We start from the raw sequence: 27072 nt of genomic DNA on the forward strand, positions 1-27072 counted from the left end.
ACTTCCAATGGCAGAGACGTGACATCCCTCCTCCCCCCAGGCCTCTATTCACGAGACACCCTTCTCCAGAGTTTTCATTTAAAGCACTATATGCAAGCCCCCTACCCACCCTCTGTCCCAGCCCCCAGGGTATAGGGGTACTGAACATAGCAACAACAACAAAATGTTTCCATTTGTTAGGTAGAGGGGAAATAATGAATAAACAGGGAAGGCGTCTGCATCACTTAGGGGCAGATGTACGACTGTTTTTTGCGTTCGCAAATGGGAATTCAGCCCGTTTGTGACTGCAAAAAAGGTCAGCCCCATGTACAAACCATATTTTGCGAGTCACTAAACTATTAGCCACTCGCAATATATGGTTTGCGACTTGCTATTAGGAAGGGGCGTGCCAAGGGCGCCCCTTCCTAATAGCGAGTGCAAATGGCATGTACCATTGTTTTGCGACCGCATTTGCGGTCGCAAAACACTCGCAGTTTACCACTCTTTTCAAAAGGGGAGTAAACCATTCACAGATGGGAAGGGGTCCCGAGGGGACCCCTTCCCTTTTGTATATGAGTGCACAAATATTTTTTAAGAGCAGGCTGTGGTCCCAGGGACCACTGCCTGCCCATAAAAAATTAAACTGAAAAGATTGATTTTTTTTTTTAAATGCATCCCGTTTTCCTTAAAGAAAAATGGTCTGCATTTAAAAAAAAAACTGCTTTATTAAAAAAGCACTCACAGACATGGTGGTCTGCTGACCCCAGCAGGCCACCATCCCTGTGACTGCGAGCCATTCCCAATGGGGTCGCAAATTGTGACAACCTCATGAATATTAATGAGGCATGCAATTTACGACCCCATTGGGAATCGCAAACAGTGTCTGAGACACTGTTGTAAATTCATTTTTGTGAGTCGCAAATTGCGAGTCGCAATTTGACGCAATTTGCGACTCGCAAAAATGAATGGTCGTACATCTGGCCGTTAATCTCTGCGTATCTAAAACCAAAAAAATAATCTGAGTTTGTTTAATATGACTGGAGCTTTTGTAAAGCGCTTCAATATCTTTGGGTCAGACGAGTTCCTTCCTTCCACTCTTCCATCCATCTTTTTACCCCTCCATCTATCCTTCCTGTCACTCTACCGATCGTTCATTTATCCATTCTTCCACTCTTTCTCTCACCTCTTCTTCCTTCATATCTTTCATATTTTCCCCCTTACTTTGACTACTCCCTAACTGTGTTATTTGGGACTATTTGCCGTCAAACATGACAGAAGACACCTGTGGCACCAAGTTAATCCCCCCATGGGGCCCAGTGGTCCCCCGCTTCAGCTGCTAGAGCGGGGGTTCACAACGCCACTGGAAGCTTGTCCAGCCATTACATCTCCCTTTGACCACTCAGAGGCACTCCCGACCCCAACAAGAGCAGGGAAGGAAAATATAGGAGGGAATGAGTGCAAAAAGAGAATGGAAGTGAGGCTAGAGTAAAGGTGTGCTGAGGAGAAGACAGGACAGGGCAACCTTGGGAAGAGAGTTTTTCTGATACCCACATTGTGTGTCCGTCAAGGTACCGAAGTTCAAAGAAAATGTTTTACAGAGCTCACTTAGTAAAACATTAAGTGCCGGAACCTGCTGTTTTGCTCGGAAGCCTACGGCCAGGGCTATCAAATGTCTGGGGTGCTGAATACCGAGGCTGCGTAGACTTGACTCCACCTTATAATAATAATAATTCCTATTTGTAAAGCGTGAACATATCACCTCCTTCAGGGTTTCAGGACTCTGGGGGCTGTCAGGAGATTAAGTAGGCTATTTCCCAGAGTCACGTGATGCTGAGCTGAGCTGCCGCCGGGGATCGAATGGTGAACCCCGCACTCGGGAGTCAGCCGCTCTGCCTGCTGCACCACACCTTATGCCTCTTCCATGCTCCATCCGGCACACCCAGCCCAGCTACCTCACCCTTTCAGGTTCTTTTACACCCCTGCTTTCTTTGTCACTGTTTATCCATCCTTCTCTTCCTCTTCCTTTCCCCGTCTGTGTTTTTCTTTCTCGTGCTCTTGGTGAAAGTCCGATTAAGAGAAATATGTCCCGGTTTCCAAAAATGAGTGCCGGTGGCCCTCACCCCGTACCACCAGCTCAAATAAAGCACTGGACTTTGGTTGTTGCATACGTTTTGTGATCAAGCCACTGGCGTGTTGTTTGCACTGCAGAGTGTAAAGGCCATCTGAATGAAGACAGGCGCTCATGGGTTGATCAATAGTTACAATATCGATTATTCACACTATTAATATTTATGGTTGGGAAAACTGAGGGGAAGTCACCTTGAACTGCAGCGACTATTTACAGTAAATGTAATTGTTCTTTATTGAATCTTACAATTTTAACACATAAGGAAGATGTGTGCGCCTTCTACAGAATCACACTGCATGGTGTGAACTGAAGGGGCGTGTGGGTGAGAGACACTGATCTACAGCAGAGATTGTAGGCAGGGCTCTCTGTTCAGCACGTGCACTCCAAGACAGATCTTCCCTCAGCAGACACATTGATGAGAGACAACCTTGATTTCCACCTACAAGAATCCCAGCACCGTACTCGGCACTTAGGCTCCACGAGGGCTACTGGACCATACACAGTAGAAATGGGCTAAATGAACGTCGGTAACATAGCATAAGATAACATAACATACCGAAACATAACATAACATAACATACCGTAAGGTACCATAACATATCATACCGTAGCGTACCATAACATAACGTAACGTACCGTAACATAACATAACGTAACATAATGTAACGTACCAGAACATAACGTAACGTACCGTAACATAACATAACGTAACATAATGTAACGTACCATAACATAACGTAACGTACCGTAACATAACGTAACATAATGTAACATACCATAACATAACGTAACGTACGTAACATAACATATCACACCGTAGCATACCATAACATAATGTAACGTACTGTAACATAACATAACCTAATGTAACATAACATAACGTAACGTAATGTAACATAATGTAACGTAACGTAACGTAACATAACGTAACATAACGTAAGCCAGAGGTTGCCCGAGGAAGCATGAAAGGGTGTGGGGCAGGTGGCTGGGTCAATTGGAATGAATCCGATGAAACTGTGCTGCATATGGTCCCTGGTGGCAATGTATCTATATTTATCTTTGCCTTTAATTGATGTGGTGCATAAAACACCTCTTACACTGGATCGAGGTGAACTTCGTCAATCTATGGTGTGATTGCACTGTTGTATTAAAACCAAAAAACTTGATTATAAAAAAAAATAAAACAGAACATAACATAGCTTCGGTTGGCGTTCTGAAATACCCAATTGCTCAACAGTTTACTATTTACTGGGGCAGCACACGTGCCTGTCAGACCCTGCACATCTTTCGGATTCAAAATGTCAGAATATTGAAAGGGCCTTCGCATTACACAGCTTCCAGTAATTTTCAAATATCCCTTATAGGCAAGAGTGTAAAAAACACACTATGGTCAGACAAACCTTGATGTTAGCTTCTATGAAACTGGACCACGAGTTCAGAGAATAATAGAAATGTAGATACAGAGCTGGCCTTGTCCACCACAATGCCTAGCCCCTGGTGTGTGTTACAGGACATATATTAAGGTATAGTGCACTAGGGCACCCTGGGTTATCATGCCCCATGGTGTGGTGTAGAAACCATTGCCATACTTGAGTTTTAGAACCTTCTGTGCAAACCTGTGCTGTGGGGCAGGGTCTATCTAATATGACTGTCACTCTTAAGGGCTATGTGCACACTGCCAACTACAGGGAAGCAACCACAGCTACACCTGTGTACTACAGAATAGGACCCTTGCGTCCAACCCTCTACCACAGTGCAAAACCACTACATTAGTTAACTAGCTCACTCCTGAATCTTTATGCCCCACCTCTGACGTGGTAAAGGATTTTTGGGATATCAAAGTACTTAAACCATGAACTTGCGTTCAACCCCATGCACTGGTGCAAGGAAAATGAACTGTATACAAGTTTTCCATTAATGAAAAAACACAAGAATGGCTCAGAGATGTAAAAATACTCTGTTCTGAAGAAAGATCAGACACCTCTGGGGTCTTGACTTTTAAGAATGTTCATCTAACAATATGGATTTTTTCGGATCCCCTAGCAACGATGAACATACTAACTAAATGATGTACAATCTCTGCCATAGGCCAGTGAACAGGCCTTTTACTATGCATGCTTTGTTAGAACACTTGGATTGCATTGACCACAGAGCAGACCACCGCAGGCCACACAAACCCGGGGTGGATCGCTCTATGAAAAAGGGCATAATTTAAAAAAAAAAAAGAAAAACTTTACCTATAGTTATTATTTTTAAGTGAGAGTTCAGTCATGTTTTTATGGAATGGGTAAAACCCTTTGATACATCCGCCCCCAAACCTCCAAATTCCTGGGTAGCTTAAATTTAAACTACAAAGTAAATAAGACAGATGAAGAAAGTGCAATAAATTACATTTTTGGGTTTGCTCAGAGGGTGGACATTAGGGATAGAGCCTAGCTACAAGGAGCAGATCGGCTGCAACATTTGGAAGCAGTAGGGGTACAGAGAATATGAGCGACTTTTAAAATGCCGGGAACTGCTGCATTTCAGGGTTTGATTGGGAACTATCCCTGGGTCTCTAAGGAGGGTGAATTATTTGTAATAGAAGGGGGTCTTAAGTTTACAGTGGGAGCGGTACTTATTTAGCTTAACCCTAGTAAGAGACGGTCGGTTGTTATGCCTTTAGGTGTCCACTAGGGGACACCGTACTTATTGTTCCATCTCAGGGGTACTCATAGTACGGCCCGCGGGCCGCCAGCGGCTCGGCAAGCCTTTCTTGGTGGCCCGCGGACCTTGCAGACATCGTACCGGTGTATTTTTGTTTTTTTTAACAGTGTCAGCAAACACAGACTCTGCTCTGTGGGGGCCCAGGGATTCAAGTGATAGTCCGAGTGGAGCTGCTGGGGCGCTAAGAGGTGAAATACAACAAAGCCTCGTTATCATGCAAATGGCCTCTTAAAGACCTGTGATGTACTTGGGTAGGGCTGTGTGTGTGCCGTGGAAGGGAAGCTGCCTCAGCTGCCACACAAGCGAAGGGGGGAGGGGGGCTACGAGGGGGTGGGGGGAGAGGTGACAAAGAATGACAAGAGAACAGCAGGGTGTGAGAGTCGGGTAAGGGGACAGAGGGTGACAGAGGGCAGTAGGGAGAGACAGAAACAGACAGAGACAGATAGAGATAGAGACTAACAGAGACAGGGACAGACAAAGACAGATAGGCAGAGACAGGGACAGACAGATAGAGGCAGAGACAGACAGAGAGGCAAAGAGACAGACGGAGAAGGAGACGGAGAGGGAGACGGAGAGGGAGGGCGGCAGAGAGAGAGGGCGACAGAGAGAGAGGGAAACGGAGAGAGAGGGAGACGGAGAGAGAGAGAGGGAGACGGGGAGAGAGAGGGAGACGGGGAGAGGGAGGGAGACGGGGAGGGAGGGAGACGGGGAGAGAGGGAGAAAGAGGGAGGGAGACTGAGAGGGAGGGAGACTGAGAGGGAGGGAGACGGGGAGAGGGAGGGAGACGGAGAGGGAGGGAGAGAGGGGAAGAGGCGGAGAGGGGGAGGGAGACAGGGAGGGAGGCAGGGAGGGAGAGGGAGAGAGAGAGAGGGGGAGAGAGGGAGAGAGAGAGGGAGGGAGAGAGAGAGGGAGGGAGAAAGGGAGGGAGGGAGGGAGACAGAGGGGGGAGACAGAGAGGGGGAGACAGAGAGGGGGAGACAGAGAGGGTGAGACAGAGGGAGACTGAGAGGGAGGGAGAGGGAGAGAGGGAGAGAGAGAGGGGGAGAGAGAGGGAGGGAGACAGGGAGGGAGGGAGACAGAGGGGGGAGGGAGACAGAGGGTGAGGGAGACAGAGGGGGGAGGGAGACAGAGGGGGGAGACAGAGTGGGGGAGACAGAGGGAGACGGAGAGGGAGGGAGAGAGACAGAGAGGGAGGGAGCGAGACAGAGAGAGGGAGGGAGACAGAGGAGGGAGGGAGACGGAGGAAGGAGGGAGACGGAGGACGGAGGGAGAGGGAGGGAGACGGAGGACGGAGGGAGACGGAGGACGGAGGGAGACGGAGAGAGACGGAGAGGGAGAGAGGGAGGGAGAGGGAGAGTGGGGGAGAGAGACAGAGAGGGAGGGAGACAGAGAGAGAGGGAGACAGAGAGGGGGAGACGGAGACGGAGAGAGACAGAGAGGGAAGAGACGGATAGAAGGAGAGAGGGAGGGAGACGGAGGAGGGAGGGAGATGGAGGAGGGAGGGAGATGGAGGAGGGAGGGAGGGGAAATGAGAGGGAGGGAGACGGAGGGAGACGGAGGAGGGAGGGAGACGGAGGAGGGAGGGAGGGAGATAGAGAGAGGGAGAGAGAGAGAGATATGTGTATGCCGGGTCCGGTGGCTCAGTGGACGAAGGCGTCAGCTGCAGGGACCTGTGTTCCACCTCATGGTCACAGTTTTTTTTTGTTGCTCTAGCCCCGCCCCCTCCCCCAATTACCCCCCCCCCCAAGGTGCGGCCCTCGGCCACAAACCACACTGTAAATTTGGCCCCCAAGAGAAAGTTTGTGAGTACCCCTGTTGCATCTGGTCATGTCATCAGCTGTCATCTGTCAACATTCCAGAATGCACAGCTGCGGACATGAGCAGATGGAACAATAAGTACGGTGTCCCATGGAGGACACCTAAAGGCATACAACACGACAGAGACCACTGTACAGACAACTGAAGAAAGGAATGAATCTGGTTCACGTACATTGCTGCGGAGGAAGGGGAGATAATGGCCTAGTACCTTGGTCTTGCGGACAGTGAAATAGAGGTCCCTTGCCGTTGTGTGAGAGGTGGCATTTATTATTTTCGTCAAAAAAGGTTTTGCCCATGGATCTGTGCTTGGCCCTCGTTCTCCTCTTTTTCTGCTAATCCCCTGGCTTCTGTAATTTCTTCTTTTGCACTTTCCTAGGATTTTCATGCAGACAATTCCAGGAACGTTTTACCCTTCAGCTCTATTAATCTTGTGATACTAAATTGCACTGTATGCCACTTCCCCACAAAAATGAATAGGATGGCCTCCACTCCAGCTATCTCAGCCCGAAGACCAGTACTCTTGTGCATTATTACTAGGCACCTCTGTCTCTCCCGATTCCATTTTCTTCTCCCTCCTTCTATCACTCCTCTGACTGCCCATAAGTTGAGTACTAGTTTGAACTCTTCACTGTCATTCTCTGATTACATCTTCTCTGCACCAGTAGGTCCCAACTCTGAAATATCCGGGGCCTTATTGCGTGTAAGGCGCTCCAACACACCTTTAACTGGGGCACTAGGGGCAGACCTGGTCAGTGCACCCTCTTACAGTTAATGTGCTGCCCTCCCCCAGGGCAGAAAACAAACTCATGCCTGCCCTGGTGGCAGCGCATTAGTGAAACACAGATCGGCTGTTTGAAGCCGCCCCCCAGTCGTTCACTCTGTGGGCAGCACCCGCTGCCTTTCAAAGGGGAGTAGAGATAACTGAACCCAACTGCAGGGCACTCCCCGGGGGTTCTCTGAGACCTCTTTTTCCTTCCCTTCAAGGGATGCCCTCAAGGGATGGACTGACTGTCCACCACCTCTTTGTGGCACACAGTCCCTGCACCCCATGACAGCTCCTGTGTCTCTCAGCCCTCATCTATAAAACGGCATAGGCCCAGCGGCAAAGCATTCCATCATTTAAAAGGGTACGTGCTCCTATGAAAATGGCGATAACGCCTCCTCGGACTGCGCCGATGCAATCTATATTACAGAAGGGGCTGCTCAAGCCTCTGCAACCCCTTCTGTAACACCAAAGAGCCCCAGGGGTGCACAAAGCGGGTGAACATGTCCCTGGCACTTTGTGTCATATGGGCCCTGGACAATTGCTCCCTTTTTAATGGCAAACACTACAAAATCCTTACTCCCACACCTACTTTCCCTCATTTATATTACTGCTCCTTTGTCCTTGGTCTGCTTGTTTAAGGTTTGTGCCATCTTTGTATATATCTCTTCCTGTTGATTCATTTTTTATTTCACTCCCACTGCTCACATAGCTTTCCTTCTTTTGTTTCCTTTTACTGGCTCATTTTCTTTCTGGTCGACTGTTTTACTTCCTCTGTGTTAGTTATGTTTAAGTGTCCGCGCCACCTTTCCTTCTTTGTTATTGTCTCTATACCACCCCACGATCTGCACTGTAAAATTATACATAACAGGGCACTCGTCAGGTGGTGACTGCAGCTTGCCCCTGACACCACTGACAATGACACTACTCAGACTATTCCAGGCCCCCACAGCTATAAGATTGGCTGGGGGGGGGGGGGGGAGTATTAGTCATTTTTAATGTGTATTGAGATAATAAACAACTGTTGGTGTAATGATCTGAACTAGACAAATAGCGTCACCATGTGGCATCCTGCCATAAGTGCTGGTGTTGACAATTCGGTGCTGGTGCCGAGCACCGGGAAACCACTGGCTCAAATTAAGCACTGCCCTGCTTCTCAGATTAGACTTGTGCCTCACCCTATGCTCAGTCATTTGCTATACTTCCTCCTAAAACACTCTACCTCTTTCTATAAACTCTGCCTGCACTCCTCCGTCCAACACAGATGCATTTGACAATTTTCTGTAAATAATCTTACATCATAATTACAAAGTACGATTATATAAAGGATTAAAATACACAAACATTCAAGAGAACATTTCCACTAACAACGAATCTAGATGAATTAGATAAACTATAAATTTAAAACAGGCTGTATCTATCCACCAATATTATTATAACCTCATGCTGTCCGGCCTTCCATTTCATTCCTGACATTTACAAAAATAAATAAAAAAATGAACTCCCACTCCTGTAGTCATAGACGGCTTTACAAAGGACAATGGGTACATAAATGCTAGTCTGCATTTCTTTAACATGCATCTCTGAAAAGAAAAAGTTGATTAAAATATTGTGCTCTTGGCTTTTTGTTGCGGTGGCAAAAAGAGGAAAAGTGCATTAGCGCGCAGGCAGAAATATCACCAGAGGAGTAGATGTTGACAGGATTATAGTTCATCTTTACTGAATCCATCAGCAATTTTACCAACTCTGAGTCATTTCAATGAGTGACTTACATGATTGTTTTATGGTGTACTCAGATTCCAGACCCCATCCAAATGTAATGGGGAAAGAGGCCCTTAGAGAACATTTTTGTATTACATCATGCTCACGAACATTTAGACATATTTTGGTATATTGTACTTTCATAGCATTATTATCTGCTGCCCTTAGCGTGCTGGGATCCATAAAAGTTTTAGAGCAGCTCAGCTTAACTAAAATAACCTATTTTACGCATAACCATCGCATAGACTACACTCTTTATTTGTACTAAGTGCTATAGGAGAGGACATTAAAATCACTTCTAATCCATAGCACGGGTGCCCAATAAATGTAACTGTGATGTGAGACATCCCCACTTCCTGGTGCATAATGTAAGTAGATGTATATATCATGGCACCCGTAAGTAGATGTATATATCATGGCACCCGTAAGTAGATGTATATATCATGGCACCCACATTTTCTTCATGTTGCACTTTTTTTTGTAACCGGATATCCCCACTGCATCAATATCTGTTCTAACTGGTTTGAGTGAAAGATTGGTGTACAAAAGTCCTCATTGCTCCAATAACTTGTGCCTTATGATGGCACATTATTGCCTGCTAGATTGACCATTTTAAATGATGGTCAAAATGTACTACTAGATAAAGAGAATAATTGACCTGTTCTAAATGTTGGGGGTCTCCATTGTGCACTACATCGAATCCCTTCTTATGGACCATAGTTTGGAATGATGTTTCATTTACATTGCGCTATCTTTGTACCATGGGGGTACTGCACTTTGGCAAAATACTTAATTACACCAATATAATTGGAAAATAATTAATTGAATCAAGGGTATTTCAGTAAAGTTTGGTTGGAGGGATACCCAGATGATAACAGACTTTCCTGCGAGTGCTGCTCGGCTATTCCCGTAAATTAGTTTGCACCTGTCTATAGGTAACTAATCGGTTAGTGTGTTAGGCTGGTTCTTGCCGAAAGATTCAGGTTAGACGAAATGGAATATTGACTTGCAGTGGTGAATTGCTCTTGAAGGTATAGGGTGATGTGGTGTAAGCACTAGGCTCTTGTGATGCAAAGACTGTCTACCAGTAGCGGCCAGCAACATAAAACTATGGTAGGGAGCGATGACCAAAAAACTCACCATATGCATGTTGCTGGCCACAGGCTCCGGTCGCCGTCTCTTGTTCCGGCACTCTCCTCAGACTCAGGCAGAAAGGGAGGGACTTCCTTCCCTGTGCCACGCGAATCCAACCAATCCTGGAGCTGCTAGGCAGCTCCAGGATTGGATGGAGCAGGCTAACTCAGCGCTCATTTTGAGGCTAGGGTCTGCGGCTGCAATCCCTCTTTCAGTCCTGGAATTGCAGGCTTTGAAGTGCGCATGACAGATTGGTTGGCTGTAGACAGCCGGCTAATTTTTCATGCACACTGGCAGGGGGCTGACGTAACTGCAATTGCACTAATCAGTCCCGTCCCCTGCCCTCGCGCTGAAGCAGCGCAAGCCTGCCACACATAATAAAATAGTATTTATGACCATTTTATGAATGTGTGTGCCTGCTGCACTGGCAGCAGGCGGGGAGACGCTCCTCCGCCACAATCGAAGAGCCATTGCTGGCCTACACTTGACTTGATTCTGAGGAATGTGCACTTTGGGATGCCCTCAAGAAGTGCATTTCCAGTCTATGCTTAAGAAGACTGGTGTTTGGAGCAGGGGGCCAACCCGTGAGGCAGCCGTGGTCCGTGCAGGTAACAGCGGTGGAGCTGTGGTGCCGTGTAAGGGGGGATTTCGAGGGACGATGCAGAGGGAAACTTAAACAAATACATTTTCCCCCTGCTGTGGTTCTGTGAATTCCGAACCCGTTCAATGAAGGTTGTCGTATCGTGATGATTTTGGTATCAGCGAACCACGACTGACAAGTGCGGTATGCATGGGTGTTTTCGTCATGCTACACCGATGGATTCACTGTGTATTTGACGATCTAGTCTGCACCCTTGGGTTTCATTTTGTGCATAACCGCCATTTTGTGGTTGCCCTCACATAGGCTAATGACTACAGGATGACTGTGGACAAGCAAGCCTCTAGGGATGCATACACCTTAGCTTGAGTTCGTGTTGACTCCTGTTTGACCTGAGTCAACTGACCCTGTTGCCTGAGGCTAAACTTGTTGAGCCAGTTCCTTGTTAAGCAGCTGGTCAGATAGAGATCAAAGAGCAGGACATTATTGATTCTACGACACACGCACACACCCCCTCTATCTTGCTTCTCATCTGTTTCTGCTCCTTCTTTAATGGCCTTATGGCCTAATTATTGATTTGGGTTGAGGTCTTTTATGATGGGCCCGTCCAGCCTGTTCGAGCAAGAATGCTGGATTTTTACCTTGTCATTGTCGATGGGCTGGATAACTGAAAGTGGGTTTGTCGTTATGTGATGCCTCTGTAAATGTCATCCTCTGATTGGTCAAATTTGTAAGTAATTGATGCTAGCCAGGAACGTGGTTTTTGGCATAAAAGACGATGCTCCGCTCTATTTTTTTGTGCAGTCTCCTGAGAACATACACCGTGTTGTACTTCTAGGATCTCTGTTACTGGCTGCAGCTAATAAATTTGATCTTTGATGTCAGCAGAAGAATCCCGTGTCTCTGTACTCTAAGACAGGTGGATCCGAAGACTTTGGGCGTGTCCCCTGCGCCGCTGGGTTTAAATCCCGGTTCTTCAGATGGCGCCCAACTCTGGGGCAACTTCAGCGGTACCGGTCCAAGCCTGAAGATGGTGAGGAGCTTCGTGTGAAAATTCTGGAGGGAGGCCTACCACTTCATCGACCCCTGTATGTCGTCGTGGTCCGAAAGTCTTTGCTGCAAAGTTCCCCGCATTCCGACGGCTACGAAGGACTGCTGCCCTGACTGTCGCCCTGTCTTGGAGCCTTCGGGATCGCTTTGATTTGGTACCTGCAGGCCCCAAAGCCGAGGGACTCGTGTATTCAGGAGGCTATCGTTTTGATATTCCCTTGAAGTTTGAAGCTAGACTAGTGAGCGAAGATGCCTGGTCTTAGCAGACTTGGAAAGATATTTTGTTGTGGTTGTAATAGGGATTCCCGATTGGAGGACTCGTGTCCCGTGCCTCCAATTGGAACTCCGACCTATGAGCTCTATTTAAAACACGGCGTGGGCCCCATCACGTATAATGATGTATGGATTAGGTATACTAGGAAGGATGGTGTCCTAAAATGGCCCCAATATGGTAGTTATGACACGGAAATTTTAGATAATTTAGAAGTCAGACTCTTCAAAAAGAAAGCCCGGCCGGCAATGTTTGACTCTTTCCGCCTTTGGCGAAAGGAAGCCAAACAAAAGGAAATTAAGTTAGCGAAACGAAATAAGCGTGCACAAGGTATGTCGATGGTGCAGGCTGCTATACAGTTTAGGGATAATGAGGAAGAGCAAGAAAGCGAATAGATGTTTAGGCAACGTCAATTAGCGGTAGACAAATGTTATCCAGCTTTGCCACCTCAACAGCAAGAAGAAAAGAAAGATCTTGTGAAAGATCCTTTAATGTCGCATCTATTAAGTTCGCCACCCCCTTATGCTCAGAGTGCTACCACACCTCCGCCACTTGTAGTTGCGCAACCTCGGTTGTTTTACCTCCAGTGGTTCCTCAACAGCCAGCTCTCCCTCTACTGGCTACTACTGCTTCGGCGCAGCCTTCTCAAGGGCCGCCGTCTTTGCTACCTCCTTCGTCTGCTACTCCTATACCTTTGTTGTCTGTTCCTTCTGTTACTGTTCCGACTTCGGTTCCTTCTCATTCTGCTTTGTCTCCTGTTCTTTTGTCACCTTTTCCTTCTGCTCGACGGAGAATGACTGATGCGGTTGCTAGTCTTTTTTCTCCTCTAATGGGTTCATTGGGTATGTCTCCTGTTGTAGAGCGTAAGCAATTGCGTAGTCAATTGCCTGGTCCTGATGAACGGACAGTGCTGGATCACTTGGCGCGTAAATGGGTTACCTATCCTTCGCACTATGATCTTGAGGGTGTTATGGAAGTTTTCCATCAATGGGAAGCACCGAAACAGAGATACGTATTTGATATGATGTGTTCTTTCCTTCATGAACAGTGGGAAGATAGTGAGGTAGGGCAGACTCCGCCTGAGTTGTTCCGTGTGCAGTCCGAGTTTGCGAAAGGAACTATAGTGGGTCTTGATGTTGAAAGAGCAGTCGCGACATTGTTGTCGTTTAGGAGTGAGTCTCCTTCTAGGTCATTATTTGAGCCTGATTCTTCAGTTAGGAGAAAGGCGCGTCAATATCCGATGCGTGAGGTTCCTCCCGTTTGGAAACCTGGTGATGCGCAAGCTAATCCACCTGTTCTGCCACATTTCCTGCGCGTTTGGGTACATGTTCCATGGAAGCGTGCCGAAGTCCTAGCTCTAAAGCAGACTCTGCCTGATCCACGTAATAATCCTGCGGGGTTTTATAAGGAGCTATCTCAAACTGCGGGTTCATGTATTATGAATTTGGCTGATATAGATATGTTATTTGGGAATGTTGTTCCACAGCCTATATGGAGTAAGATTCGTCATACGGATCATGCGCAGGAATTAGGTGATACATGGAATAATCTTAGAACTGCAGATGAAAGACAAATAGGTGGTGCTAAACCAGAGAATGTGATTGCTGATCTCCCTGGTAGAATTATTGATTATATGAAGACTTTGATGCCTGCTATGCGTGTCAATTGGGACAAGTTGTCTGCATACAAGCAGAAGAAAGACGAAACTGTGTCAGACTTTTTCACTCGATTTGAAGAGACATTTGCAGACCACAGTGGTCAAGACCTGAGTACAGAAGGTGGTCAAAGGTTGTTCGTTGACAAGTTTGTGCATAATTTGCTTCCCGAGTTGTGCAATAGGTTGAAGGATTCTGAAAGTGCTTGGGCTGTTTCTTCGTCAGGCTACTGCCCAGTACTATGAGAATAGAAATAAGGATGAGATAGAGAAAGCGGATAAAAAGACTGAAGAATTGAAGACTAAGGTTCTTTTGCAGCAAGCATACCCGCCTTGCAATACCCAGCGTGATTATCAGCAACCCCAACAATATCAGAGAAACTCGCAACGGTTCGAGTCTTCTCAACAGCGTTTTCCTGTAGGCCCTAATCAGTGTGCGTATTGCAAAGAAGAGGGTCACTTCAAGAATAGTTGCCCGATTTTATTACAGCGCACGAATGGTGTTTCTGGTATGAGAGGTCGAGGTGTTCAACAAGCTCCGCGAGGTCGAGGACGTGGTATGTCTCAGATTGCGCGTTCCTTGCCTCCGCAGAATTCGATGAATTGTTTTGATCAACAGAATGGCGCGTCTGGTAGGACGGCTCAGTACTATGCGGATGATTATTACGTTGAAGGTGGGAATATGGAAGGTAATGATTGTTAGGACAGCCACAGACAAAGAGAGGGAGCTGTTTCAGTTCCAGTAGATCAGAGTGGACCTTATGTTGAAGTGATTGCATCAGGTGTGTCAGAGTCTTTTCTGTTGGATACTGGTGCTGCGAAGAGTTCTATCATGCACTCTAGACTCCCTGGCGCACCTTTGTCTGGCTTAACGAATGTTTCAGTAGGTTTTTCTGGCGCCCCGGTTAGTAATCCGATTTCTAGTCCTTTGTCTCTTTCTGTTGGACCTTGTGAATTCGAAGCACCCCTCATTCTGACGACAGGTTGTGGTGAGAACTTGTTGGGATTGGACTTGTTGAAGAGATTGTATGCGACGCTTTATTGTTCTCCTTCAGGAGTACAGCTTACATTGGGAAAGAGAGTGATCTCTCCGATGTATTTGTCTAAAGACCAACTTCCAGCTGAATTGTCTTCTCTTCCTGATTCTCTTTGGGCTACTGGTCCTAATGATGTGGGTCTTTTAGAGATCTAGCCATATGTTGTGACATTGAAGGCGAATGCTAGATTGCCACGCATTCCACAGTATCGTATCTCAAGTGATGGTGAAAGAGCACTCTTGGCAATCATCTCTGATCTGATTGAGAAAGGTGTGTTTGAGGAAACGAGAGGTAATGTGTGCAATAGTCCGGTTTTGCCTGTTCTGAAAAGAACGGATTCTTCTCAGCCTCCTGTATATAGGTTTGTGATCGATCTTCGCGAGGTGAATAAGGTCGTTGTTCCACAATTTCCTGTCGTGCCTGATATCACCACTTTACTGACTTTGATTCCGGCTACAGCCACGTGGTTTTCGGTGATTGATTTGAAGAATGCTTTCTTCAGCATCCCAATTGCCGTGGAGAGTAGAGATATCTTTGGCTTCTCTTTAGGAGGTCGAAGTTTCCGGTTTAAACGTGCTCCTCAAGGCTATTGTGAGAGTCCTTCGATCTATAGTCAAGTTTTGAAGACGCAACTTGATTTGTTGGTTTTACCTGATGGTGCTGCCCTTATTCAGTATGTTGACGATCTTTTAGTTGCTGCTGACAATGAAGAGACTTGTAGAGAGGCTACTCTGTCGTTGTTACGTCACTTGTCTGATTTCCATCATAAGGTTTCTCTTTTGAAGCTGCAGTATTGCCGACAAGATGTTACCTACTTAGGTCACCTCTTATCGAAGGAGGGAAGAAGATTGACCCCAGAAAGAATTCAAGCGATTGCGAAAATGAGTGTGCCTACGACACAGAGAGAAGTGCGTGCGTTTCTAGGTATTACATCGTACTGTAGACAGTGGATTCCTAATTTTTCGTTGCTTGCAAAACCTTTGATAGCTCTTACTGTTAAGGATACTCCGAATTCTATTCCTTGGACTGACGAATGTCAGAAGAGTTTTTCAGAATTGCGTGATGCGCTGTGTTCGGCTCCTGTGTTGGGTACTCCCGATTACAGTAAACCTTTCACATTGTATGTCCACGAGAGAGAGGGATGTGCATTGTCAGTTTTGACTCAACAGTTTAGCGATAAGCAACGTCCATGTGCTTATTTTTTCATCGACTTTGGATCCGGTAGCTAGAGCGTTGCCGAGTTGCTTGAGAGCTACAGCGGCAGCGGCTGTTTCAATCCGACAGTCTGCTGGTTTGGTGATGGACAATACACTGACTGCGATGGTTCCACATGCAGTGGATACCTTGTTGAACCGTACCAAGACACAGCACTTAACTAGTGCTCGGTTGTCAGGTTACGAATTGACCTTGTTAGCAAGTCATGTACATATAAAGAGATGCAACACGTTGAATCCAGCCACGTTGTTGCCAATCTCAAATGAGACAGATGATACCGAACAGCATGATTGTTTTCTTAGGACTGAGGAAGAAACGAAAGGGAGGATAGACCTTAGGGACACTCCTCTTGCAGAATGTGATGGTACTTTATGGGTTGATGGTTCGTGCTTCAAGCTTCCGAATGGTGATACGACTGCGGCATATGCGGTTACGACTTTGCATACGATTGTCGAAGCTGCTCGTATCCCACATAATTTGGCACAAGCGGCAGAGTTGATTGCATTGACAAGAGCGTGTGTGTTGTCGAAAGGGAAAAGAGTGACTGTGTACACTGACAGCCAGTATGCGTTCAGTGTTGCTCTAAGCTTTGGACGATTGTGGATAGAACGTGGGTTTCTGACTTCGCATGGGACCAAGATCCAACATGGTCAATTGGTGAATGAACTTCTTGAATCTCTTACTTTGCCGTTGCAAGTTGCGATCGTGAAATGCAGTGCGCATAAGAAAGTCACGGATGATGTTGGTCGTGGTAATGCGTTTGCAGATGAAGTCGCGAAAGAGACTGCGAGAGATGTGATAAGTCGAATGTATGTTGCGGGTCCGGCGAGATGGATTCCAGATAGAAGTATGTGTGAAGATACGATTGAGAGTGTGAAATCCATCCAAGCTGAAGCTACAGAGAAAGTGTTGAATGAATGGAGAGAAAGCAAGGGTAAATTAGACTCGAATGGTTGTTGGGTTGAGTTGTCAGAGCATCAGCGATGGTTGTTGCCTGATGCGTATGTACTTCCAGTGGTTACGATGGCACATGGAATGGCCCATATCAGTGTGAAAGGGATTTGTAAGTTGTTGGCCCCAGTATGGCAAAATGCTGGAATTCCTAAGTGTGCAGAGAATTTGGTCAAGAACTGTATGGTTTGTTTGATGTACAATCCTGGTAAGGGAACTCCAACTCCAGCTGGTCATTTTGCTCCTCCCACGTATCCGTTTGAGGCTTTGCAGCTAGATTTCATCCACATGGAGAGGTGCAACAACCTGAAGTATGTCTTAGTGGTAGTTTGCTCTTTTTCTAGATGGGTGGAAGCCTACCCTTTGAAGGACAATACTGCCTTGTCCACAGCTAAAGCCCTTATTAAGGAATGTTTCCCTAGGTATGGGTTGCCGAGAATGGTCTGGAATGACAATGGGAGTGAATTTGTGGGTCAAGTGATGAAGAGAGTGTGTGATGGGTTAGGAATCCGGCAGAAGTTCCACGCTGCCAATCATCCCCAGTCAGCTGGTCTAGTTGAGTGCTACAATGGCACGTTAAAATTGAAATTGGCCAAAATTCAAGCGAGCTCTGGTCTACAATGGCCTGATGCTTTGCCGTTAGCCCTTGTGTCCACAAGAATGACTGTGCATTCGCGAATGGGTCTGAGTCCTTATGAGGTTGTGTTTGGTCGCCCGGCAAATATTTGGGGAGTGCCGCGGCCGACAAAATTTAGTGAGATAGAACACCCTGTATTGCTTGACTACCTGTACGAATGGACGGCTAAATTGCGTGTTCTGCATCAACAGGTTCATGATACTTTGCCACAGGTTTCTGAAGATCCAGGGCACGCCATTGAACCTGGCGCGTGGGTGCTCGTGAAGAATTTTCAGCGAACCAAGAACGAGCAGCCCCGCTGGACAGGACCTTACCTGGTGTTGTTATCTACCCGTTCTGCGGTATGAGTGCACGGTAAAAAGAACTGGATTCACGGCGTACATTGTAAGAGGGCCCCTTTGCCTCTGCCGTATGACCGGTGGGTCCAAAAATGACTTCCTGATTCTGAGACTGAGACCGTGCCTTGTTTTCTGCCTTTCAGCGATGCCCGTTTGACTGGAACAAACACTGAGCCAGAAAGCGACGATCTTCTTCAAGAAGCTGTGCCTCCATCGAACCGTTTGAACACTGTTGAACCTGAGCTACTTTTCCGAGAACAGACATTGCCTGGCAAAGAGCGTTATAATTTGCGACCAAGAGTCGCGGGACAAATAACAAATTAAGTTCCTTCTTTGCTATTTTTAAGGTTAGCTCCCCTCTGAGAAACTATTTTGATTTTTGTTTTTCGAACCACCATCCGGGTTCAGCTGTAGGGTCGCGGTGCCAAGACCTTGGAGTGCAAGCCGAAGACGTTAGGTCGACGGTTCTGGTTGGTCTAAGGGCGTTCCCTGGACCGACAGGCGCATTCCTTAGCACGGAACACCCATCCGCCGCGAGCAGCACGATTAGAGGATGGAGTTTTTCGGGATGGAGAGACCTACTAAAAGAATGAGCTTAAAAAGCGAAATGTGTATAATAATGAGTAGAAAACGTTTTTTTAATATTATGTCTGTTTATACTATTTAGTTTAATGATGTTTTTAATTGGATATGTGACATTCTCTATTCAAGTGACATTCATGCCCACTACACAACCCATGCCTCCTCCTACTGTTTCTTCGCATTCTTTTCACCCTCTGCCCGAACATGAGTCCATTAGGAGAATGGAATTTGCTAATAATTCCTTTGTTCAGCTTCTGCACCAACACCAGCTAGTAGTGAACACAACTAATTGTTGGGTGTGTGGCCTTATGCCCCATACTACCGATAAAGGTATTCCTTACCTGGTCTTGCCATTTAGCTACAATGGTTCTGTGTGGGCATACAGAACAATGTTCATTTATGCCCGTGAAGTTAACCCCCTACGTTCTGTGAAGGATAATCCGAAGAATAGTGCTCTGGTCAAGGGAATAGTCGACATGATTAGAGGAATAGGTTCTTATGAGACTATCCCGAGAGATGAGACGCTAGCCTATATTGGATGGAACGTTACTGGATATGGAGTTAGTCTGAGTGGGAACCAGCAAGCGAAGAGATCCTCTCCGATTTGGATAGTACCCCATCAGGGTCATTACTGTCTGCAAGGTAATGGCAAGAATCCTAGAGCTCAGTTAGGGAAGAGTGTTTGCATTGAGACATATGTTTTTGCATCCCAGACTTCCCCACCGTTTCTAGCAGCTAAGGGTACCTACTTCATTTGCCATGACAGAGCGTATACATGGTTTCCCCCTGATTTCTCGGGCACATGTTTTGTCTCGTTCTTGTTACCTCCTACATTTACAGCTGCGGCAGATTACCACAAGATGAGAGTCGTTAGAGGTGTCTTCAGTAAGGAAGATACCGCAGGACAAGAATTGAGAGATTTCTTGAAGGGTTTTCTGCCGTTTTGGGGACCTATGGTTAACAGCAGGAACATACGGCAATTGACGAGAGTGGTTGAGTCCACCATAGTCGAGACTGCCGGCGCCCTTAGTAACTTGACTGCTGAGCTCCAGTCGGATCGCCTTATGACTCTTCAGAACAGAGTTGCGTTAGATGTCATACTTGCAGATAGAGGAGGGGTCTGTAAATTGATCCAATCGAGCTGTTGTGTTTTCATTCCAGACAACGCTCCGACAGTTTTCCAAGCCATCTCCAAGCTACATAAGATCTCCGAGTCCGTACATGTGGACGAAGGAGATTGGTTGTTAATGGAATGGTTCTGGGGATTGTTATCCACCTGGGATGGAAGATTCAGATGGTCATTGGGATGGTATTAGCTATCCTTTTCCTGTTCTGTCTTTGTGTACAGTGTGCTCCTGCTATATGTGGCCTTTTTGCTACCTCGTGTTCGAGGGGACCTGTCCAGAGAGAGTTACTAAGTACCAAGATGATGCTACAGCAACATCTCAATGACCTGATGAATATAGACCTGGATTCAGATTGACGTGAGTTTAGGTTATTGCCTATGTAAGGGCAAAAGGAGGGTCTGTGGTTCCGTGAATTCCAAACCCGTTCAATGAAGGTTGTCGTATCGTGATGATTTTGGTATCAGCGAACCGCGACTGACAAGTGCGGTATGCATGAGTGTTTTCGTCATGCTACACCGATGGATTCACTGTGTATTTGACGATCTAGTCTGCACCCTTGGGTTTCATTTTGTGCATAACCGCCATTTGGTGGTTGCCCTCACATAGGCTAATGACTACAGGATGACTGTGGCCAAGCAAGCCTCTAGGGACGCATACACCTTAGCTTGAGTTCGTGTTGACTCCTGTTTGACCTGAGTCAACTGACCCTGTTGCCCGAGGCTAAACTTGTTGAGCCAGTTCCTTGTTAAGCAGCTGGTCAGATAGAGATCAAAGAGCAGGACATTATTGATTCTACGACACACGCACACACCCCCTCTATCTTGCTTCTCATCTGTTTCTGCTCCATCTTTTATGGCCTTATGGCCTAATTATTGATTTGGGTTGAGGTCTTTTATGATGGGCCCGTCCGGCCTGTTCGAGCAAGAATTCTGGATTTTTACCTTGTCATTGGCGATGGGCTGGATAACTGAAAGTGGGTTTGTCGTTATGTGATGCCTCTGTAAATGTCATCCTCTGATTGGTCAAATTTGTAAGTAATTAATGCTAGCCAGGAACGTGGTTTTTGGCATAAAAGACGATGCGCCGCTCTATTTTTTTGTGCAGTCTCCTGAGAACATACACCGTGTTGTACTTCTAGGATCTCTGTTACTGGCTGCAGCTAATAAATTTGATCTTTGATGTCAGCAGAAGAATCCCGTGTCTCTGTACTCTAAGACAGGTGGACCCGAAGACTTTGGGCGTGTCCCCTGCGCCGCTGGGTTTAAATCCCGGTTCTTCACTGCATCGTCCCTCGAAATCCTCCCTTACACGGCCCCACCGATGTTACCTGCACAGACTGCTACTGCCGTGAGGTGTTTGATTTTTGTCAGCATGTGATTGATTTCTGTATGTTTTTGATGTAGTTGTTCTGAGAGAGAGTCATTTCCTGGGAATAATGTGTGCGTGTCCAGGGTCACAGAACTCCATTCATTTATAATGGTGAGAGACTGGATCGGACTTGGATATTGGGAAATGGAATTTCTAACTTCCATTTAGCCTGAATAGGAGGCGTAGCATGATTTGCACCTGAAAGTGCAGCAACATTACGCAGCTGCAGCTTAGTAATACATGATGGTGTTTCATTTTGCAACATGACAGATGATTTTGCATAATTTCTCAAAAATGTCTTATAATTATGCAAAACAAAATTATGCAAATTTTACACACCCCTAAATCTTTAGAGAAACCTCCTCCCAATGAACTGATGGGTGGTCCTGATGCAGGCCTGAATCGAGAAACCGTGTTAAATCTTTGGTCTTTCATCTATAAGATGTCCTGTAAAGTTAGGGTTGTCATGTATAAGAAATATTAGCACATCCTCTGTTGTAATTGTGTTAAATTGGAAAACAGTGTTTGTTATCAGTGTTTAAAAGTCTAGCTGATACACTGTGATGTTCGGTCAGAAAAGTGTCACATTTAGCGCTGTATATTTTAACAAAACACACCATTGTGTCTAATTTTGAAGCAAGGGTGAATTTCTTGTTAAAAAATAATGCCAAAAAAACACTTGCTTGCATTCTTGATGCTTGTGTTGTCGCTTTGCAATAAGATAATTCTCATCTTTTGAGAACAGAGCCCACAAGCAACAACAAAAGAATACATGAGAGCAAAGTGAGCAAAGAAGACTTAACAAAATAGAAGAAAATTAACTATAGAAAATAAATATTTGCAATTTCATTTGTCCTGCTGGGCATGTTTCTGCCAGTCACACGCCTTCTGTTTGCAGGTAACTAAAAGTTAAACAGAACAAAATAGTACCTCAATCACGTCGGGGGCAGAAGACAGGCAGTGGTTAAGTTGAATCAATCAGTTCTTGGTTCCTGCTCCATAGAGAGGAATGGAAATGATGTTAAGTCTGCGTTGACGGACTACAAGGGTGTATAGAAGAGTGCCCGGCAAGCCACCAAATGGTAAACAATGGGCCGGGCTCCACGCCCTTATTGTTAACAACAGTGTCTTGCAAGCAAGACACATGCACTAGCGCATGCTTTCGCAGGCTCGACCCTAAAAAATGCACTGACTTTTATTTGGATAGTGAAATACAACAAGAATCAGGACTCAATGGGGCCTTGAGGACTCTGGGCCCTGGTGCTGTGCACTGCTGAACCATTGAAAATTACGCTCCTGCAAGGCTAGTGTTTACCTTAAAAAGGTTTAGGCTGCATTGAACTGTGCAAAGGTATAAGTGTCCATGTGCAGTACATTATTGGAAATTGGATTGCTCTATTATTGTGAGTGTAAAATCTCTCAGAGGTTACTATCACAAATTTCTATAATCTTTCTAAAAAAAATTCTGTATGATCCAGATTTTGGAAAGATTGTAGCAGCGTAGACAACATGGCACACACTTGGGATGCAGCACCTACCTTAAGACTTCTGGCTCCACAGCCTGGCATGAGAGCTTCTCGAATACCCTCACCAGCGGTAGGTGCAGCAGGTCCTGGCTGTCACTCATGGCTGCCTGGCAAAAGGTCACCAGGCTGTGAAGGAGCCCGCCTTCACACATCAACTGGCGATTCTTTTCTGACCTCACCAAGGACTGGATGTGGTCCACCACCGCACACTGGATCTCCATTGAGAGCTGTTGAGTGAGCAGCATGCTTTGATTAATGGGAAACATGGGCGCAGGTGAGCCATAGCCTTGGCCATGGACCAGGCAGACAATGTATGTACAGTCTCCTATGTATGAGATGTCTGTGCTTCCAGCTGAGACATCAACATTAAAGAATAAACAGAGAAGAGGAAGGGGTACAAAAGGGGAGACTGAAGAAATGAGAGTCTAAAGGTCCAATTATGAGTGTCAGAGAATTGGGTGTGAAATATACTGCAACTGGTAAATTTCAATACCATAGGCTGAGGTATATACAGGGTGTGTCAAATACCTCCTATTCTTACTATTCTCCAGTGAATTTATTTTCTCTTTCGTATCAAATTTAATGTGCATTGAAATCGACTTCATATTTCCCACCATTACATTTCGGCAGCTTTTCTTGCTGAAATTTACCTGCGAAAATTGTGGACAGTATGCTGATTTGCATGAAACTGGAAACTGGAAAATCCGATGTGTGCGGTAACAGTAGTTACTGCACACATCAGAATTCCGCCCCATAACCTTGCCCTACAAAGAGGAGGAGAACGGTGGAACGAGGTGGAAGAGGTGAAGAGCAAGGAGGAGAAAAAATGAATAAGATATCAAAGCAAAATGGGGTGAGGAAACAGATGGGGAAGAACTGGGGTAGTTGCAGTAAAAAGTGGAGGAAGAAAAAGATGAGAGGTGCGAAGTGATGGGAAGTGTACAATAAAGGAAAAGGGGGAGAAGATAGTAGAGAAAGAGCATGAGGAAAGGGGAAAAGCCAGAGAAGAATTATGTGGTTGACAAAAAAGAGGAAATTCAACAGGAGGACCTAAAAAAGAAGCATGCAGAGTGAAAATGGGATCATGGAGTATAAAAGGAAGGAGGAAACGGAAGAAAATTATTAGGATAGTATTATCTGAAATAACTTGTTATTTGTTAATTTTGCTAGCACGGTTAAGCCATTGCCTCTTTGCACTTTACATTACCAAATATAATGGTACTCAATTTTCTTACCTGAGATGGATGAAAGGTTAAGTCATCCCAGAGAGGATTCACACCATTGAACTACAACTGATACATCTCTGCATCAAGCACTTGACCCACAGCACTACTTGTGGATCTTAAAAGTGCTGAGCAACAAACAGTCCACCGACGTGATCTCAGGAAGTTCTATTAACCTACTAGGAGCAACTGAGAACCAGTGGCAGCCGCCACAAATAAAGGGTGGTGGGCGGGTGGAGGGAATGCGGGCTGGGGATCGCTCGCAGGGGGTGTTAGTAATAATATATATATATAAAAAAATAATTTATCTGAAGCTGCTGACTGCTGGCCGCCTCCCACATCGCGCCTCATGTACTCTTCCTGATCCCAGCAGCCCCTGGGACAGACTCCCATCCAATCCCTGTGCTGCTCTCATACTATGAGATGCAGAACAGGGATTGGCCTGATCAGGCTGAACAGATGCTGCGCTCAGAACAGGCAGTCTGTGGGATCTTTCCAGCCAGGCCGTTCAATGCAGCCGGGCTGGAGAAACCTAAGTGAGCATGTGCGTTTGGCCGGCCTGAGATGGCTACCCAAACACATACGCACACTTAGGGAGTGCACATAGCACTCCTCCTTCCATGCCCCGCCTCTCCCTGCACAAGCTAGCTCAGAGCCGGAAAATGAAAAATAAAACTATGCTACAACATTGTTTTATTTTTGATTTCCTGGCTCAGAGCAAGGCAGCAGGGCGACGCTCCTCCGCCATTGCAGAGGAGCCGCAGATGCTGGGAACCCATACATAACTCTGGAGGAAATACCCACACGCATTTGTGAACTCCATACACTTATAAAGTGAGACGAGTGTACCCTGTAAGACATTACGCAGGGAGGCTACCAGTACAAAGAACAATCTACACACTGGCCTCCCACTATGCAAGCATGGAGGTAATTAACAGTAAATAGTTGAAGGGAAGAGTATGATGATATGTAAAGGCAGTGGTCCGACCACCATGTGACACCAGTGATAAACAGGGGTGTAGCTACCGTGGTGCAGGGGGTGCAAAGCACCGGGTCCCAAAGTGGAAAAGGGGGCATTCAGCTTTGGATTGTCAGAAGATGTTCCGATATGCTGCCCGCTCCTCTTTTGTTTTCTTGGGTGTCTGCCCGAGGCCGGAGTCGGTGTTTACTCTTTGTGGTTGGATCCGGCCACAGGCAGAAAGTGACACCCAGCAGGTGAGGAGCGCTTATACTTTAGGAATTCAGAGCAGGGCTTAATTTGTAAAAACATAAGTGCCAGGGCTCTTGTCTAGAGGTAACTGCAGCTGCACCACACATTGCCCCTACTATGCTGCCAATGATATTGACACAACTACTAACCATCACACTCATACAAGTGTGACAAATAGGACTATTTCAGGCCCCCAAAGCTACAAAAATGGCTTGGGTGGCAAGTAATAGTAATTTTTAATGTGTATTGCATTCATAATTTTTGTGGGCATCTCTAACATTACCACAGTGCCACCTTGACCAAGAGTGAAGTAAGGATTTTTAAAGCTCAGCTAAGGGATAAAGTAAGTTGAGGAAAACTAAATGGCATTGAGGAAGAGAAGAGCTGGAAAGTGTTGGCACATACCCATATCTGGGCAAAATGTTTTCTGTTAATCTTTCTGTAAAGGAAAACATTTTGCATTTCTCTGGTAAAGCGATGGCATATGCTAAAGCACTCGGGATACTTTATAGGGCCTTAGGTCGCAGGGGTTTCAATCATCTAAATTTCAGTGTATACTTCAAAAATTCCTCCAACCCTACTTTATGCTATTGAAGTTATTAATAGAAATATTGGAAATTTCTCTATAAAAAAGAGAGAAAAATATTTCGTAAAATCTGCGATTTAAATGCACTTGCCCCCATTGAAGGTATACGACTTTAATTGGATCTCTCAAGTACTTATATTTGGGGGCTGGCCACAGTCTTTCTTTGGGATCACAGGCTCTTGCTCAGTAAAGGGCAATCCTTTAGAGGCCTACTCTGCTTAGAGGGTTTAGCTCAAAGCAGAAGAGAATCCACTTTGCATAAGAACTTCAATAAGGCACTTTTACACTTTAGACTGAGTAGAGCTGATCTAATGCCAATGTCCCATTATGCTCTTAAGATCCATTTGAAGCACAGTTTCTCCACCTCGGCTGCCATCAGGACTATGCATTGGCTCCCAGTCCAGCAACAAACGGAATTCAAATCCCTTTGTTTGGTGCATAAGGCCCTTTATGGAGAAATTTCTGGGGAGATACAAAAGCTGTTTTCTAGGTATTCTCCCACTAGAACACTTAGATCCACAACGATGGGTCTCATTTGCATTCCGAAAACCCACACGGTAAGGTGGGGGGGCCGTACCCTGTCATTTTGTGCGGCTAAACTATGAAATCAGATGCCGTACACCTTACGTACAGCATTTGACATGGTCGATCATGACATCTTGATCGACCGTGTCAGCAATGCCGGAATTCAGGGTCTGGCATTAAAGTGGCTCTCCTCCTTTCTTAGTAATCGGTCCCAAGCGGTGCGCCTCGCCAATTTTTCATCCAACAAAAGGGAAATTACCTGTGGGGTCCCTCAGGGCTCCTTTGTCTCCCTGCTCCTTTTTAACCTCTACCTTCTTCCTCTAATTCGCTCTCTGAGAGAAGGAAATGTTGGAATTTTTAACTATGCAGACAATCTTCAATTGGTGTTTGATATTAATTCATCCACATCATCAGCGTCTAATGTTCAAGCCATTATGGTTTTTATGAGGGACAGGATGAACAACAACCAATTGAAGTTGAACCCGGAGAAAACTGAGCTGATTCTTACGGGTGGGTCAGCAAATCCATAGCACTCCAATTCATGGCCCCCAAAATTGGGCAATCCCCCTGCGCCAGCTGCCTCCTCCAAAAGCTTGGGGATTATCATTAGTAATGATTTGTCCATGAAGGTCCAGATCAGCTGTCGTCTCTGCCGGTTTCTTTCAGCTGCGGAGAATAAAGAAGATCAGTAGATTCCTGAGAAGGGAAGCTATGATTCTGGTCACTCTTGCTTTGGTAATCTCCTGCCTGGATTATGCCAACTCATTGTATGTTCGCATCCCTGCATACCAACTGAGGCGCCTCCAATTGGTTCAGAACCACACGGCTAGGCTGATTTTTCATCAGATAAGTGGCACCATGTTAGTCCACTTATGAAAAGCCTTC

The 27072-nt window shown here is 46.0% G+C and overlaps 1 protein-coding gene across 2 annotated transcripts in view; it reads right to left on the reverse strand.

The window, feature by feature from the left end:
- The window catches only part of WDFY4 (WDFY family member 4), an 821140-nt gene that overhangs the window by 505098 nt on the left and 288970 nt on the right, over positions 1-27072 (reverse strand). For both annotated transcript variants that reach the window (XM_085608765.1, XM_085608766.1), the window contains one exon: positions 22656-22870. In XM_085608765.1, coding sequence (XP_085464891.1) covers positions 22656-22870 — 215 coding nt within the window. The remainder of the gene's footprint in view (positions 1-22655; positions 22871-27072) is intronic.

The sequence above is a fragment of the Triturus cristatus genome, chromosome 1_2 (assembly GCF_964204655.1).
Source record: "Triturus cristatus chromosome 1_2, aTriCri1.1, whole genome shotgun sequence".
Classification (NCBI taxonomy): Eukaryota; Metazoa; Chordata; class Amphibia; order Caudata; family Salamandridae; genus Triturus; species Triturus cristatus.